The 13,899-nt window shown below is 41.4% G+C and overlaps 1 protein-coding gene across 1 annotated transcript in view; it reads left to right on the top strand.

The window, feature by feature from the left end:
* SCIN (scinderin) overlaps positions 1-13,899 on the top strand; it is a 43,934-nt gene that overhangs the window by 24,256 nt on the left and 5,779 nt on the right. The window contains exons 7-10 of the mRNA XM_019634075.1: positions 3,236-3,326; positions 8,054-8,224; positions 12,316-12,493; positions 12,767-12,888. Of these exons, the coding sequence (XP_019489620.1) occupies positions 3,236-3,326; positions 8,054-8,224; positions 12,316-12,493; positions 12,767-12,888 (562 nt within the window). The remainder of the gene's footprint in view (positions 1-3,235; positions 3,327-8,053; positions 8,225-12,315; positions 12,494-12,766; positions 12,889-13,899) is intronic.

The raw sequence follows: 13,899 nt of genomic DNA, 5'->3' as shown, positions 1-13,899 counted from the left end.
TAAGACCAAGCTGAGTGATCTGTAGGAAATTATAGATGGAACCCAAGCCCACTCCTAGGCTAGTAGTCAAGGACTCCTACCGTGTTTTTCCAAAAATAAGACCAGGTCTTACATTAATTTTTGCTCCAACAATCTACATTTATTCATTTATTCATGTATGAAAATCTACATTTATTCAAATAGCCATGTCTGACTGATGATCTTAACTGGGGCTTATGTTTGGGATAGGGCTTATATTACGAGCATCCTGAAATATCATGCTAGGGCTTATTTTCCAGTTAGGTCTTATTTTTGGGGAAACACGGTAGAAGAAAAGACATCTCAGTGGGAGCAGAGGTGGGAGCTGAGCAGTTCCAAGCAGTGCCGGGAAGTGGTCTCTAATCAACTTACAATGTTGTGTGGCTGGAACAAAGTTAGGGAGCAAAAGATTAAAACAGAGAAATTAGAAGGAGCCAAATTGCGAATGGCCTTGTAACCATGCTGGGGAGGATTAACTTTATTTTCAGGCCATTGTGAGCCAGTCAAAGAATTTGCACAGGAGCATGATTGGTTTTCATCTTAGAGAAATTATTCTGATTGACATCTAAAGAATAGACCGTTATGAGAAGGTTGGTGGCAGGGAGGTCCCTGGAATCTTGCTGTAATATACAGCTAAATAATAATGTGGCCAGAATTCAGCGTAAGATTGACGGGGAAGGAAAAGACATGACAAATGTGCAAGGTATTAAGGAGTTGCCATCTGAAAGACTGATTATGGGGAACAGACAAGATGACCAAGTCAGGGTGACCCCCAGATTTCCTGTCTGTGCACAAGTGAGTAGTGTTTCATTTCCTGAGATAAAGAACTCAGGAGAACATGTTTGCCACTACCACCGCCACCCCCAATAAAAAGCTCAAAGAAAAAAAGAAGATAATAATAATACACTACATTGTTAATAGTTACTATCTTTAGGATAGGACTGGAGATGGGGAATAAGGTCATTTAGTTTTCTTTTTTCAATTTGATGTGTTCAGCTTCTATGATGGGAATGTATGAATTTTTACGCTATCAAGTATAGAAGGACTTGAGATCCTTTTGCGAGTCTTTGCCAGTTAATGAAACAGATGTTAGTTATGTACCTTTGTTAATGTTGTATGGTTTGTGGAACTTCAAAGCTTCCATAAAGGCAGTGAAGAGGCATTTAGAAAATAAGCAGATCTCTTGAAGACTGACTTTCAAATTTAAAACGTTTTCATTTATGAGGTAATTTTGATGCAGGCTAAGTCCAGGAGGCAGAGTTCAAGGTGAAAGATCAGAGTTAAATCAGTTTTTGAACACCTGAATTTGTCTTCTTACTTCTAAAACCACTTATATTCTAAAGTGATGGGAGGCAAATAATTTCAACAGTGATCTTTTTCTCTAAAGTGTCAAGTAATTGAAGTTGAACAAACATTGAACAATGGCAGTGATGAATCTCTTAAAGCAGGAAATTCCATTTTCATGCAGTATTTATGTTTAATGAAAAACAAGCACCACAGGCTTATAAAAAAAATCATGTCAAAGTAGATTGCTTTCCCTGACCCCCAGCAGAGGATTTTGGAATTAAGAGACTTTATTATGTCTTGATTGTAGTGGAGTGCTTGACCCCCTGGGTCACAGATCCATAAAACAAATGAGTTTGAATCTGTCTGGATGGAACACGGTCACTTTGACAGGAGGAGGCATTGGGGTGCCAGATAAGTGGTGAAGTGTGTAGTAAGAGTGTCAGAAGGCACGAGTGTGGTCAGGTTTTTCAGGTTTGCTGGCTGGACATTTGTGTGTGGGGTGAGGAGCAAAATGCAGACAAAGGTTTGGTGACATTGTCTATTAGTTGGTTAATTTTTTTTTTTCCTGTAAAAAAGAAGCAAAATGGAGAAATAGCCAGGAAACTGTAGATGTGGTGAAAGAGTGACAGGTGGTCACAGGTCCTGCTGTTACCTGTCACTCCCGCCCTGGCTCATGGAAGTGTGTGTCAATATTACAGGCTTAGGGGAAATTTAGGCTATCAGCATTAGAAGACCATCGCTTTATGGGTGCCTTTATTAGAGAAAGCACTTTTCTTTTTTCTTTTAAACATGTGCCTGACATTAGTATGTGTTTTGGGTTTTTTTGTTTGTTTGTTTGTTTTTGCATCTCTCTGTAGGACATTTTTATATTGATCACTTAACTCTGTTGGTGCTATGAAATATTCTGAGATAAATAAGATATGTTTCCTGCACTCAGTGTTTTGGAGTGTGTGTGTGTGTGTGTGTGTGTGTGTGTGTGTGTCTGTGTGTGTGTGTGTGTGTGTGCAATGTCCCAGGGTAGGAGGTTATAGTTCATTGTTCTGGGTATAGAACAGGTTACTTCCATGGTTTATCAAGAAAAAGGTATGGTTAACTTCCAAAACCCAATTCTGGGATTAGTATTTTTCCTGCTAACCCCTAGTCAGATAGAGATGGGAAAGTTGGCTAGAAACCAACAATACCTGATGTTTTGGCTGGTTCCCCACCCCCAGTCCACTCCCCATACACACACAAATTCATCAAAGAGGCTGATCTCCCAAAAGTTGCTTTACAGGTTAAGCTAACGATTGGAGTTATAGCTACAACCTACCCTAGAAAGAGAAGTTGCGAATGAACCAGATTAATTGATCTATTGACCCTTATCTGGGTTGCTGGTAGTTTAGCCACTCTTACAGTTTTATTAATAATTCCTTTACAGAATTGCTAGGGTGACAAAATGGGCCCTCTCCATTTCCCACTTCTGATTATTATTTTGTTGATTTTTCTGGGCTCAGACATTTGGTCGTATGCTCACCAAATATTCATGGAATAATCAAGTGCCTGTAACGTCCAGCGTAATAGATTTGGCTCAGATTCTCTTACTCAAATGGATCATTTTAATTATTGATATGGTTTCCCAAAATAGCTGCTTTGACTTGAAATTAGACCTGATTACTTATCTAAGTTATGTAAAGAGCTAAGGCTATACTTCTTTACCTATTAAACGGAGATAAAGATACACACCACATGTTTTTCTAGGCACCACACAGGACAATTCATGACTTAACCTTAGTATTTGCAAAAAAAAAATAGCTTCTACGGCCATATCATGTTAAAACAATTGGTTTCTTCTTGATCTTTTATAATCATTTAAGTCTCTGCTTGAAATGCCTATGTTAAAAAGTCTTAAAGCTTAAAGGCAAGCTAATTTATTTTACTTTGGTTCTTCCAGGCAAGGAGCAAATGCCACAAGAGATGAGCTGACGACATCTGCATTCCTGACAGTTCAGTTGGACAGGTCCCTCGGAGGACAGGCTGTGCAGGTAAAGAGATTTTTACCACCACCCCCCCCCCCAAAACTCAGAAAAGTTAGAGTTTTACTAGCCCAATGTCTAGTTAAAGCCCTCCTCCCAAGTTAGGATGACAATCTGACATTTTCTAGATATTACCTTTTTCTTTTTTTTTTTAAAGATTTTCTTTATTGGGGAGTTGGGGGAAGGGGAACAGACAAGTTGCTGTCCTTTTTTTGTTCTTCAGTCTGGTTGTGGAGGATGTTGCTTCACTGGCCCAAGTTGGCACCATCATTGAGCTCTTCCCGAGTGAGGCAGGTCAGTCGCTGGCTTCTGGACGGCCGCTCACGGTGGCTGCTGGCTACACACGGTAGCCCATGGCAACCTACTGCAGCAAGGGCTTCAGCCTATGCCGTCGCCGGCAACTCATGGCAGCCCAGCTCCAGGTTGAGCTGTTGTTCAGCATCTTAGCTGTAGAGGGCAGTGTCACTGGCCCTCATATGTGGGATCCGAACCGGGGCCCTCTGGCATCCCAAGCCAGCTCTTAACCAATGCACCACTCGGCTGGCCCAGACATTATCTTTTTCATATTGGAATTCCGGTATTCTTGCTCTCATGCCATACTAATTCTCTCAGACTTTGGGAAAGAGGAAGCAAACAAAATAAAAAAATAAAAACAACAACAACAACAACAACAACAACAAAAACTATTAATAGATTTAAGAGCCCCAAAGAATCTTTTTTTAGAATCACATCATATGTCAGTGACAGTCATTGACATTGAAACTGTTCTGAGATACCACTTCCGGCTATTGTTAAACAGATGTGGTAAGGCAGAGGTATTCCCCGACCCTTACCCCTGCTAAAATGTCAACATCTTAATCCTCAGGGCCTGTGAATATGTGATATTACTAGGCAAAGGGGAAAGAAGGGAATTAAGAGTGGAGACAGAATTAAGGTTGGAAATCAGCATCATTTCTTAAAAGAGGAATATCTAGGATGACTAAGTAGATCCAGTATAATCACAAGGATGTTTATACGTGAGACTGGGAGGCAGCATGGGAGGGATTCAGCCAACAATTGCACACTTTAAAGATGGAAGGACTCACTCGTCCCCAGCCATGTAATATGGGAAGCCTCTAGAAGATGAAAAAGACAAAGAAATGTATTCACCCCCAGGGCCTCCAAAAAGGAACATAGCCCTGCGCCATCTTGATTTTAGTTCACTGATGCTCCTTCACAACTTCTGAATTCTCAAGCTGTTAGACAAATTTGTGCTTATTTAAAGTAAAATCGTGGTAATTTGTTATAGCAGCAATAGGAAATAAATACAGCAGTGTAGAACAAGCACAGATGAATGATTCTAATTAATAGTATAAAAAAAAAAAAGAACACCGTTTTACATGTTCCCAAATTATAAAGTACATCAGCTATGTTTTGCATAGGCAAACTGAAATAAACCTTCATAAGAGAGCATGGGTTCTTATTTTCCCCTTTTGAGTTGTAGAATCTTGACTGAAACAAAGTTCAACACCCAAAGGTGAGGTGGGTAGTGGAGGAGAGGGAAAAAGAGGAAGAGAAAGAGGAGGGGAAGAGGGGAGGGGAAGAGAGAGGAGAGGATGGTGTGAGGGAGGAGCCAGATGGATTCTTAATTTGGGTATTTCTGAAAATAAAAAGTAATCTGTTGAGACTGACTGAACCCAAATTCTAAATGACAATTCCAAGTAAATGAGTCAGCTTTTGAGAGAAAGAGAGACAGAGAGAGTGAGAAAGAGAGAGAGCGAGAGAGAGAGAGAAAGAGAGAGAGAGAGAGAGAGAGAGAGAGAGAGAGAGAGAGAGAGAGAGAGAGAGAGANCAAATTCTAAATGACAATTCCAAGTAAATGAGTCAGCTTTTGAGAGAAAGAGAGACAGAGAGAGTGAGAAAGAGAGAGAGCGAGAGAGAGAGAGAGAGAGAGAGAGAGAGAGAGAGAGAGAGAGAGAGAGAGAGAAAGAGGGAGAGAGAGAGAGAGTAGGTATATTGAGACGTGTGGGGGGGGGAATAATGTGTTGACTTACTTATTATAGAAGTTTGAATGTCATACAATGGAACTCCAATGCCAATGTCTAGTTTTAGATCTCATTGCATCGAAGGATCTGTTTTCAGTCTGGTTTGACCTTCTTTCTTCTTTTTTCAAGCTCAACTACTCCTCTTCTTATATTTATGGTAGAAAATCTGCTACTTGTTTCAGGACCCTTATTAATAACCACAGGAAGTTCTTGGTCTTTGCTTATTTTAATTCCTTAATGTGTAACTTAAATGCAGACTTCAAGAAGACTTTGTCTCCCTTCAACGAGTCTGCCTGCTTCTCTTCTTAACCCCAAGAGGCACTGGCTTATTCCTTGGCCCTACAGCAGGCTCTGCCTAGTGTGTGTGTGTGTCTCTCTCTCTCCCTCCCTCTCTCTCTCTCTCTCTCTCTCTCTCTCTCTCTCTCTGTCTCCCCCTCCCTCCCTCCCTCCTTCCCCCCTCCCCCCCTTAACTACCTGAAGCTGCCTGGGTATTTTCTCTGGCTGGTTTTGGGGGAAGGAGCCTGCTCTCATCTGTTGGGAAAAGCATCTTCCAGACTGGGGTTCAGCGTGAAGGCAGGTGCTCCTTTGGCCAGTGTAGAGACACTTCTGACACAGCAGCATTATGCATTCCCGTCTCAGGAATGTGTCCAACGTCCTCATGCCTGATGCCAAGTGAGCTAAGATTCTGTGTGGCATGCAAGTGTTTTGTTTTGTTTGCAAATCTTTATAAATAAATGTGTAACTGCTTCTTCAAAGGTAATAATTAAATAGATAGATAAAGCAGATACTTTAGTCCATAACATCTATGATGTTGAGGCTAAATTTGGTCTTCCAGATGGCTTCCTTTCTACCTGGGTACTTGTCAATAGGTTTACTATGAAGCAAATTAGATCTAAATTTAAAGGTGCCTATTGGGACAGCCGGTTAGCTCAGTTGGTAGAACAGTGCTTATACACCAAGGTTGCCGGTTCGATCCCCACATGGGCCACTGAGATGCGCCCTCCATAACTAGATTGAAACTACTACTTGACTTGGAGCTGATGAGTCCTGGAAAAAAACCTTATAAATAAAAAAAATAAAAATAAAATAAAAAAGTGCATATTAACTTTTTAAATTAAATTTAATTGTTTATTAACAAATTTATAAGATTGAATTCTTTAAATGTAGTGAACTCTCTCTGTGTAGTATTATATTTCATTCCTTGAATGAAATATTTTTAGCTAAGAACTGGCATCATCTATGCCATTTAATTGATCTTTAACATTCCTTACCAAATTATGTAAACACTTTGAGGATACTTTTATGCCTTATAAACTCCAAGTTTTATAGTAAAATATTTCAGATACACAGTGGATGTATTTCCTCCATCATTAGCCAGTTGAATCCTAAATTGACAATGAAATGGTAATGTTTAGTCACTAGATGGCAGTAGTTTATAATAATGGATAAAGTTCTGTATTGCTGTTTCAAAAATCCTTTTGTAGAGTATATTAACAGTATCAAAATTTGTTCAATTTACTTCCCTCTCGTTCTCATTTCACAGGCAGAATGGGTCTTGACCCGTGGCCTCCTTTTTCTTAGGTTAGCAGTTGAGGTTTTTCTCAATGTTACGGGAAATGCTAACCATCAACAGCTTTAGGAGTTCCTAGCTGATCTCACCCCCAAGTTTTGGGACTGTCACTCAAAAGATGTCTTTATAATTTGCTGCTCGCTTATTTGAAAGTTTACGAATTGAAAGATCTGTGAAGCTCATTATTTTTAGTGTTCCTGGTCCTCTCTACAATGGTGTATGCATCAACTTGGCTTCCAATTCACTTGGCTTCCTTAAAAAGGCACACCAGAGCAGATGAGACAGTTCAATTTTAGCATAGGGCAGAATAATTGAAAAAATAGGGGACCAGCACAAAATGTGAGCCCTTTTTGTAAAAAATGCATCAGTAGCTTATGCAAGAAATAGGAACTTCATTTCTAATCTAATATCTGGTGTTAAGTAATAGACGAAATTAAATAATTACCATTTAATTTCTTCCATTTCTGTATCCTGAAAAGTCCTTATAATGTATTTTTTAAGTACTTAAATTAAGCAAATCAATGATTACCATTTCTAAAGTGATGTTAAAAAGTAAAAAGTATATTTTGTTTATTTTTGCCCGTTTTGGATGTTTGGATAGAAATCATATATCCATCCCCAGATGAATTTATAATTATTGTTTCATCTCAGCTGTAGGGATGTGGAAATAATGGGTATGCTTTTGTGTTGTCATATTTGCGGAGGCATTTGAACCTTCTGAACAATATCCAAAACACGTGAGAAGCAAGTGTATTCCTAAACATCTGTAAAGCGCTGGTGCTATTGAAAAAAGAGTAATTTTCATAAAAGATGGCACACATCAACACTTTGTTCTCTTTTTGGAGATGAACAGATGCCATCGTTATGCTTTCTGGAAGCAGAAAGTGGTGCGGTATGGCAGTGTCTTCCCTGAGAAGAAACTGGTCGGGAGCCTGGGTCTGGAGTAACAAAGAATTCTTAAGTCCGTGAGGAAGCTGTGCTTTCAGTGACTTCTATTTCCTGTCAATCATTATTCCTCCTGCTCTTGATATGTGGTTTATTTTTTGTTTAGTTTTGAAAAAAGGAAAATAAAAACACATTTGCAAATGCAAGCTTCTTTCAGGGCACCCTTTATTTTATTTCTTTTATCTCCCCGCCCCCAGATCCGAGTCTCCCAGGGCAAAGAGCCTATGCACCTGCTGAGTTTGTTCAAAGACAGACCGCTCATTATTTACAAGAATGGGACATCAAAGAAAGGAGGTCAGGCGCCGGCCCCCCCTGTACGCCTCTTCCAAGTCCGGAGAAACCTGGCATCTATCACCAGAATCGTGGAGGTATGTTACGCATTCAATAAAAACAACCTGAGCCATCAACAAGTATTAGTCATTCAAAAATTAGCACATAAACTCCCTTCATTTCTATAATTCATCCATTGTCCACAATAAAAAAAAATTTAATTAAAAAAAAAACACTGAAAGCAGGGGAATTCAGTAAAAAGTTAATTCCCAATACCAGGCCTCTCACATTTTTCAACTGCATTGTACGAAAACATGAATTTCAAGAATAATGTAACAAATCGAGCTGTCAGAGGCATGAGGCAACTTACGCTTTCTCTTGGAAGGGCTGGGGGAAGATGGATGGTGGTGGTGATCAGGTGACCACACTGGGGAAATCTGAGAGGGATGGGCTGTGTCTGTACAAGTGTAACAAATGCGAGAAGTAAGCGTCACCACACTGGGCCAGAACCATGATTCAGCTGGCCACATAAGCTGTCAGACAGCAGCTGTGCAAGAAATCAGACCCCATATCACAGTGTCATCAGACAAGACCTCCAGGTATGGGCAAGGCCAGTAGGTGCGGGTTTAAATGGCTGAGTACCTTTCCCTCTAGGATGATGTGTCACACCTCTTATCCCAGTCACCTCGGTCACTATTGAAATCCAACTCTCCCAAACCAACCGAAACTGCCCTGTATACTCTGTGTATCCTCAAACATGGACCCATCTGTCAATCTTTCCTCTCCACACAAACCATTCAGCTGAGCCCTTAAAACCGGTGGGTCATCGCATCTCTCCACCTGCAACCTCTTCTCTAAACCACCCTCCCCCTTCATGCTCTACTGTCCTCCGAGGACACAAATTCCATGCAGCTGTCGCAAGTAGAAATTGTGTTTTACCCCAGTGTCCAGGAGCCAGGGATGGGGTGGACATGGTATCCTTTCCATGGCATTCTCTGCTCACCCTTGCCTCTTTGGCTTGTCTGCTTTTCAGACCCTCCCTTCCCCAGACCCCTTGTGCTGCCATGTACTGAGCTGCCCGTCCTTCCCTTCTTAATCTTTAATGGTGACAGCCTTTGCTTCACTATCTCCATCACACTCTGGCTTCTCTTATCCAACCACCTTGGCCTTGACCCCATTTCATCTCACACTCACATGGCTCTGGACTAAACCTTGCCGTTGTCAATAACTACAACACCTCAGACACCTGTTTCAGACATCCCATCTCTGGCAACCCTCTCCTGTCCTAGCTCCTTTACCCCAGGACGCATTTGTCAGTGATTCTCCATTATCGTACCCGAATCCATGAACCCTCTCCATCCATCACACCCTTTGGGTCCTCCTCTCTCTCCAAATCTCCATCACCCTGCTCTCTCCTGGTCACTGAATCACAGTTCCCAGAGAACATAAATGTGATCACACAAGAGTCACCTTCTCTACTCTTCTCCAATGTCACCAACTTGTCTGCATCTGTACATATATATTCTCCTTCCCGCCTGTTTTATGAAATAAATTTAAATTATTAATTTATGTTTAACAATTAATATTTTATAATAGTTATTTACATATAAATACTAAATTGTTTTATAAATGAATATCAATCTATTGTTACCCGTAAATTAAAAATAAGTAATAACATTTATATAAAGTATATACTGGTAAATAATTTAATACATATTTATTATATAAATAAATAAAACAGGACTCCTATTTAAGGCCAATTTCCTCCCACCTCCACCCACCACCAGCTTTTGCCTGGAATCCCCTGGCCTCTGGGGTTCTCTCTGTCCAGTGTTCTTACCCACTTCCAGGCCATCACTGTCAGGCAATAACCTTCTTTTTCTTCTGTACCATCGGTTTCTTCTGTGCTGGATCATTTGCTTCAGAATACAAACATGCCTTCAAAAGACTGCCATCCTTTCTTTAAAAACTACCTCTTGACCCTGACACGCTCCGCGATGTCCTTTCCCTGCCCTCCTTAAAACCACAAATCCCCAAAACAGTTGTCTTCACTTACTCACAGTCTCTACTTTTTTAAACCTATTCTCTTTAAAGCCAGTCCACTCAGGCGTCATTCCCGCCATTCCACTGAAATGATTTTTATGTAGTTTGCCTGGTTCCTACCTTCTGCCTTCTCTGATCTCACTTTTCTTAACCTCCCACTATCATTTCCACGGTCACCCTTTTCTGTCTTCTAGAAACACCATTCGTTTTTTCCCACTCGGCTTCTGAAACATTACACTTACCAGGATTTCTTCCAAATGTCATGGCCATTCTTCTAGGGGTAGTTTTTCTGGATTCTCCTTCTCTGTTTGTCCTGTGAGCACTTGAGTGCTCCAAGGATCAGTCTTGGCACTCTTCATAGTGATCTCATTCAGTCATACGGTTTAAATGCGGTCATGTGTATTGATCTCATCCAGAAGAGACTGTGCATGGATTCTCATGTGCTCAATTATGACTAATTTTTTTTTTTAATGGATCAGATTAAAGGGCAGTTTAGCTCTCATCTATGGGCACTCGCAGTTGATTTCAGATGGAAGAGTCAATGAACATTGTTCCATCCCTAGCCTCTCGCGTGGACACTCTTTCTGAGACATGGTACACGCTTGGAATGCAGCTCCTTTATGTCCTTGTGCCTCTTGAACTGGCCTTGGCATGCCTCGCCTCTCAGAAATGCACTAATCAAAACCATTGTTTATAGAGCTTTCTGTTTTCATCTCCTGGGAGGCTAAAGCTTTATAACATTCTGTTTGGGAACTACCTCCCTGATGCCACACCAATGTGGACGTGGGCCCCTTGTCAACTATCTCTCCATCAACCAAACTCTTTCGTCTGCATCAATAAGGCGGCATTTGGATTAGAAATCGGAAGTCATGATGTCTGTAATTTTCCATCACATCGGATTTCTTTGAGCTTGGTCCATGAGGCTTTGCTCCTACTGAAAGAGGACGATAGCCACATCCCCGGATGTTACCAACCCCTGGAACACCGTTAGAACTCCCAACAGCCGTTCCTTCCTCCTCCAGTGCTCTCCCTGGGGACAGAGTCCCGACAAACCTGGGGAAATCTAACTCCCCACCAGGTTGATGCCTTTGTTTGCCACCTCAGCATGGCTCGCCAAACAGCACCATTCGGCCCAGCTGCTCACCAGCTCCTTCCCGAAACCCTGCCTTCCCGTGGCCTCAGGAGCACCGCACTCTTGTTTTCTTCCTCCTCCATGGGTGCCCTTTCCCAGTCTCGCTTACTTGTTCTTCATCTCCCTGTTCTCACACATCTCATGGAGTCCCACAGTCATGAAGACAGTCATACACATGCTTTCACAGCCACACAATCCCATAGTCAGACAGAGGTTCGCACAGAGACGGACACAGAGTCACACAGCACAAGGTCATAGACACAAAGACACAAGCCCATCCTAGGCCCTCTGAGACTCTGCACGTGCCTGTCCCTGCCCAGAGGTCCCACCGTTAGCCTCACCCTCCAGCCAGAGTCTGGGTCCCTTTGACTACTCTGTGTCCCCCTGGAGCAGAACTGTGTCCTCCTGGCTAATGCCAGACAGTGTCCAAAGCTTCCGGTTGAAAGGAAGGGCTATAGCAGTGCTGTGCTTTTATCCCCTATGAATGGTCTTTTATAATTTGGGCTGTAATTATCCGAGCCTGGAGAACCTTTTAGTGAATCTACATTGTGACCTCTTTGCCTGCATTGGACTCCAGTCCCCGTTTTGTGATTTTTAGGTGTGCCTTTGATTATTAGATAAACCTCTTTAAGGAGGGAAATAAAACTGAGTACCTTTACTTTATGTATGTCATTGTTGAATGTCACACCTTTTTTTTTTTTAATTCTAACCCATCCTTGTTCTTATGGTCTCTGAATATTATCTTGGTTACTTATCATTTAAGTTTGGTTCATTGTATTCTTAGAGCCTTTTGCTGCCGTCTGCATGCAGCTGAGCATTCACGTGACACAGAGCAACGTGCTCCTGTCCTAATGTTTGTAACCCCGTAGTGGTGTCCATTGCCACCCCGAACTAATTTCCTAGGGTCAAGACAGAAGGCTATGGATGGTTGGTCACTGTCACAGGCTTCTTGGACATGTGATGGAGGGAGTGGCGATGGATTTGAGTCATGTGTTATTTCGCTTCATTCTCTAGGTAGATGTTGATGCAAATTCGTTGAATTCTAATGATGTGTTTGTCCTCAAACTGCAACCAAACAATGGCTACACCTGGATAGGAAAAGGTGCAAGCCAGGAGGAGGAGAAAGGAGCAGTGTACATAGCAAGTGTGCTCAGGTGCAAAGCCACAGAGATTCGTGAAGGACAGGAACCAGGTTTGTGTTGCGGGGCCCAGGACGCTAAGCAGAGTCAATGTTTGGCATGATTGCTAGTCATGTATTTTTCCCATAATTAATCAATCACTCTGTAAAGGTGATAGGGGGTTAAAAATCCTCCCATCAGTTGCAAAAGTGGGAGATGGTACCTGCTATATTTAAATGGTTTCTTAATAGTAAAATCAAGGTGAGATAATATGATTTGTTAATGGAAAGCAATATAGGCCATGTGCCCCTGCAGATGCATGCGGTGACTCAGTGTGTTTTCCACAGAGGAGTTTTGGAATTCCCTTGGAGGGAAAAAAGACTACCAGACCTCTCCACTGCTGGAAACCCAGGCTGACGACCACCTGCCTCGGCTCTATGCCTGCTCCAACAAGACTGGAAGATTCGCTGTAAGTGTCTTTGGAGAGAGATTCTGGTGTTGGCTCTGACTTTCCAGCCACGTTACTGCTTTGATTCTCAGCTTTAGCGTACCTGCAAACCACAGGTGATGCTCTTCGCTCCACACAGGGCAATTTTAAGCATCGATAACGTAATGGATGTGAAAGCATAGGAATACTGTAATGTACTGTATAAATCAAGCTGATCTTGAAAATATCAGCGACATTGCACCTGTGTCAGCATGTAAGGGTTACTATATGAATATGCACTTGGTTAGATTTGGTAATTCCATAATTTGCCACTTTTTGTGGGCAACAAGTCTGATCAAACTATGTAAATTTTACACTTCCATTTCCCAGGGGCATAAAAAGTTTCTCCAGGTTGACTGAATAAAATGTATTATGGAAATATTATGATCATTGGGCAAAAATCACAGAAAGCTATATGCACACCTGCAAATTAACTGAAATCAGCAGGAATGTTTTATTTCAGAGTTATTCACAGGCTGGTAATTTAAAGTAAAAATATCTACGTACAAGAGTGATTTCATACTAGGCTCTGAAATATCATGGACTGCAGCCCCTCATCTCAATTTAACCATGCATTTTCTGCTCCCTTTGTTTGACAGGGTAGGTTCTTGTATAAAAGTTTCACTTGATGGGCTGGGCCTTGTTTAAACTGCTGTTCTTGGGGTGTTTCTAGGCATGAGGGGAAAACGGTTTGTTTGTTTTTTTAAAGAGGAAATGCTTTTCTATTAGGTGTACCCTGAGTTGGCAGCATAGTTAGCCAAATGCTGTTTTTTATAGACTGATATCCCTTTGGGATATCTTTTTCTACAACATTGGAGAATTTTGCTGTTAAATGTTGATGCAAGTATATATGTATTTTTTTAATTCTTTGTTTAAGAGACAATCTTTATTAGGTCTGCACCTCCATTCTAGATCCTGTTAAGAGATGTTTTGCTGTCAGCGGGGTTAGAGTTAACCCTACTTGAGTTTGGTAATAAAAGGTTGTTGAAGTTT

The sequence above is a fragment of the Hipposideros armiger genome, unplaced genomic scaffold, assembly GCF_001890085.2.
Source record: "Hipposideros armiger isolate ML-2016 unplaced genomic scaffold, ASM189008v1 scaffold_1489, whole genome shotgun sequence".
NCBI classification, from domain to species: domain Eukaryota; kingdom Metazoa; phylum Chordata; class Mammalia; order Chiroptera; family Hipposideridae; genus Hipposideros; species Hipposideros armiger.
The sequence above is the reverse complement of the archived record's forward strand: the minus strand, read 5'-3'. Positions and strand labels throughout refer to the sequence as shown.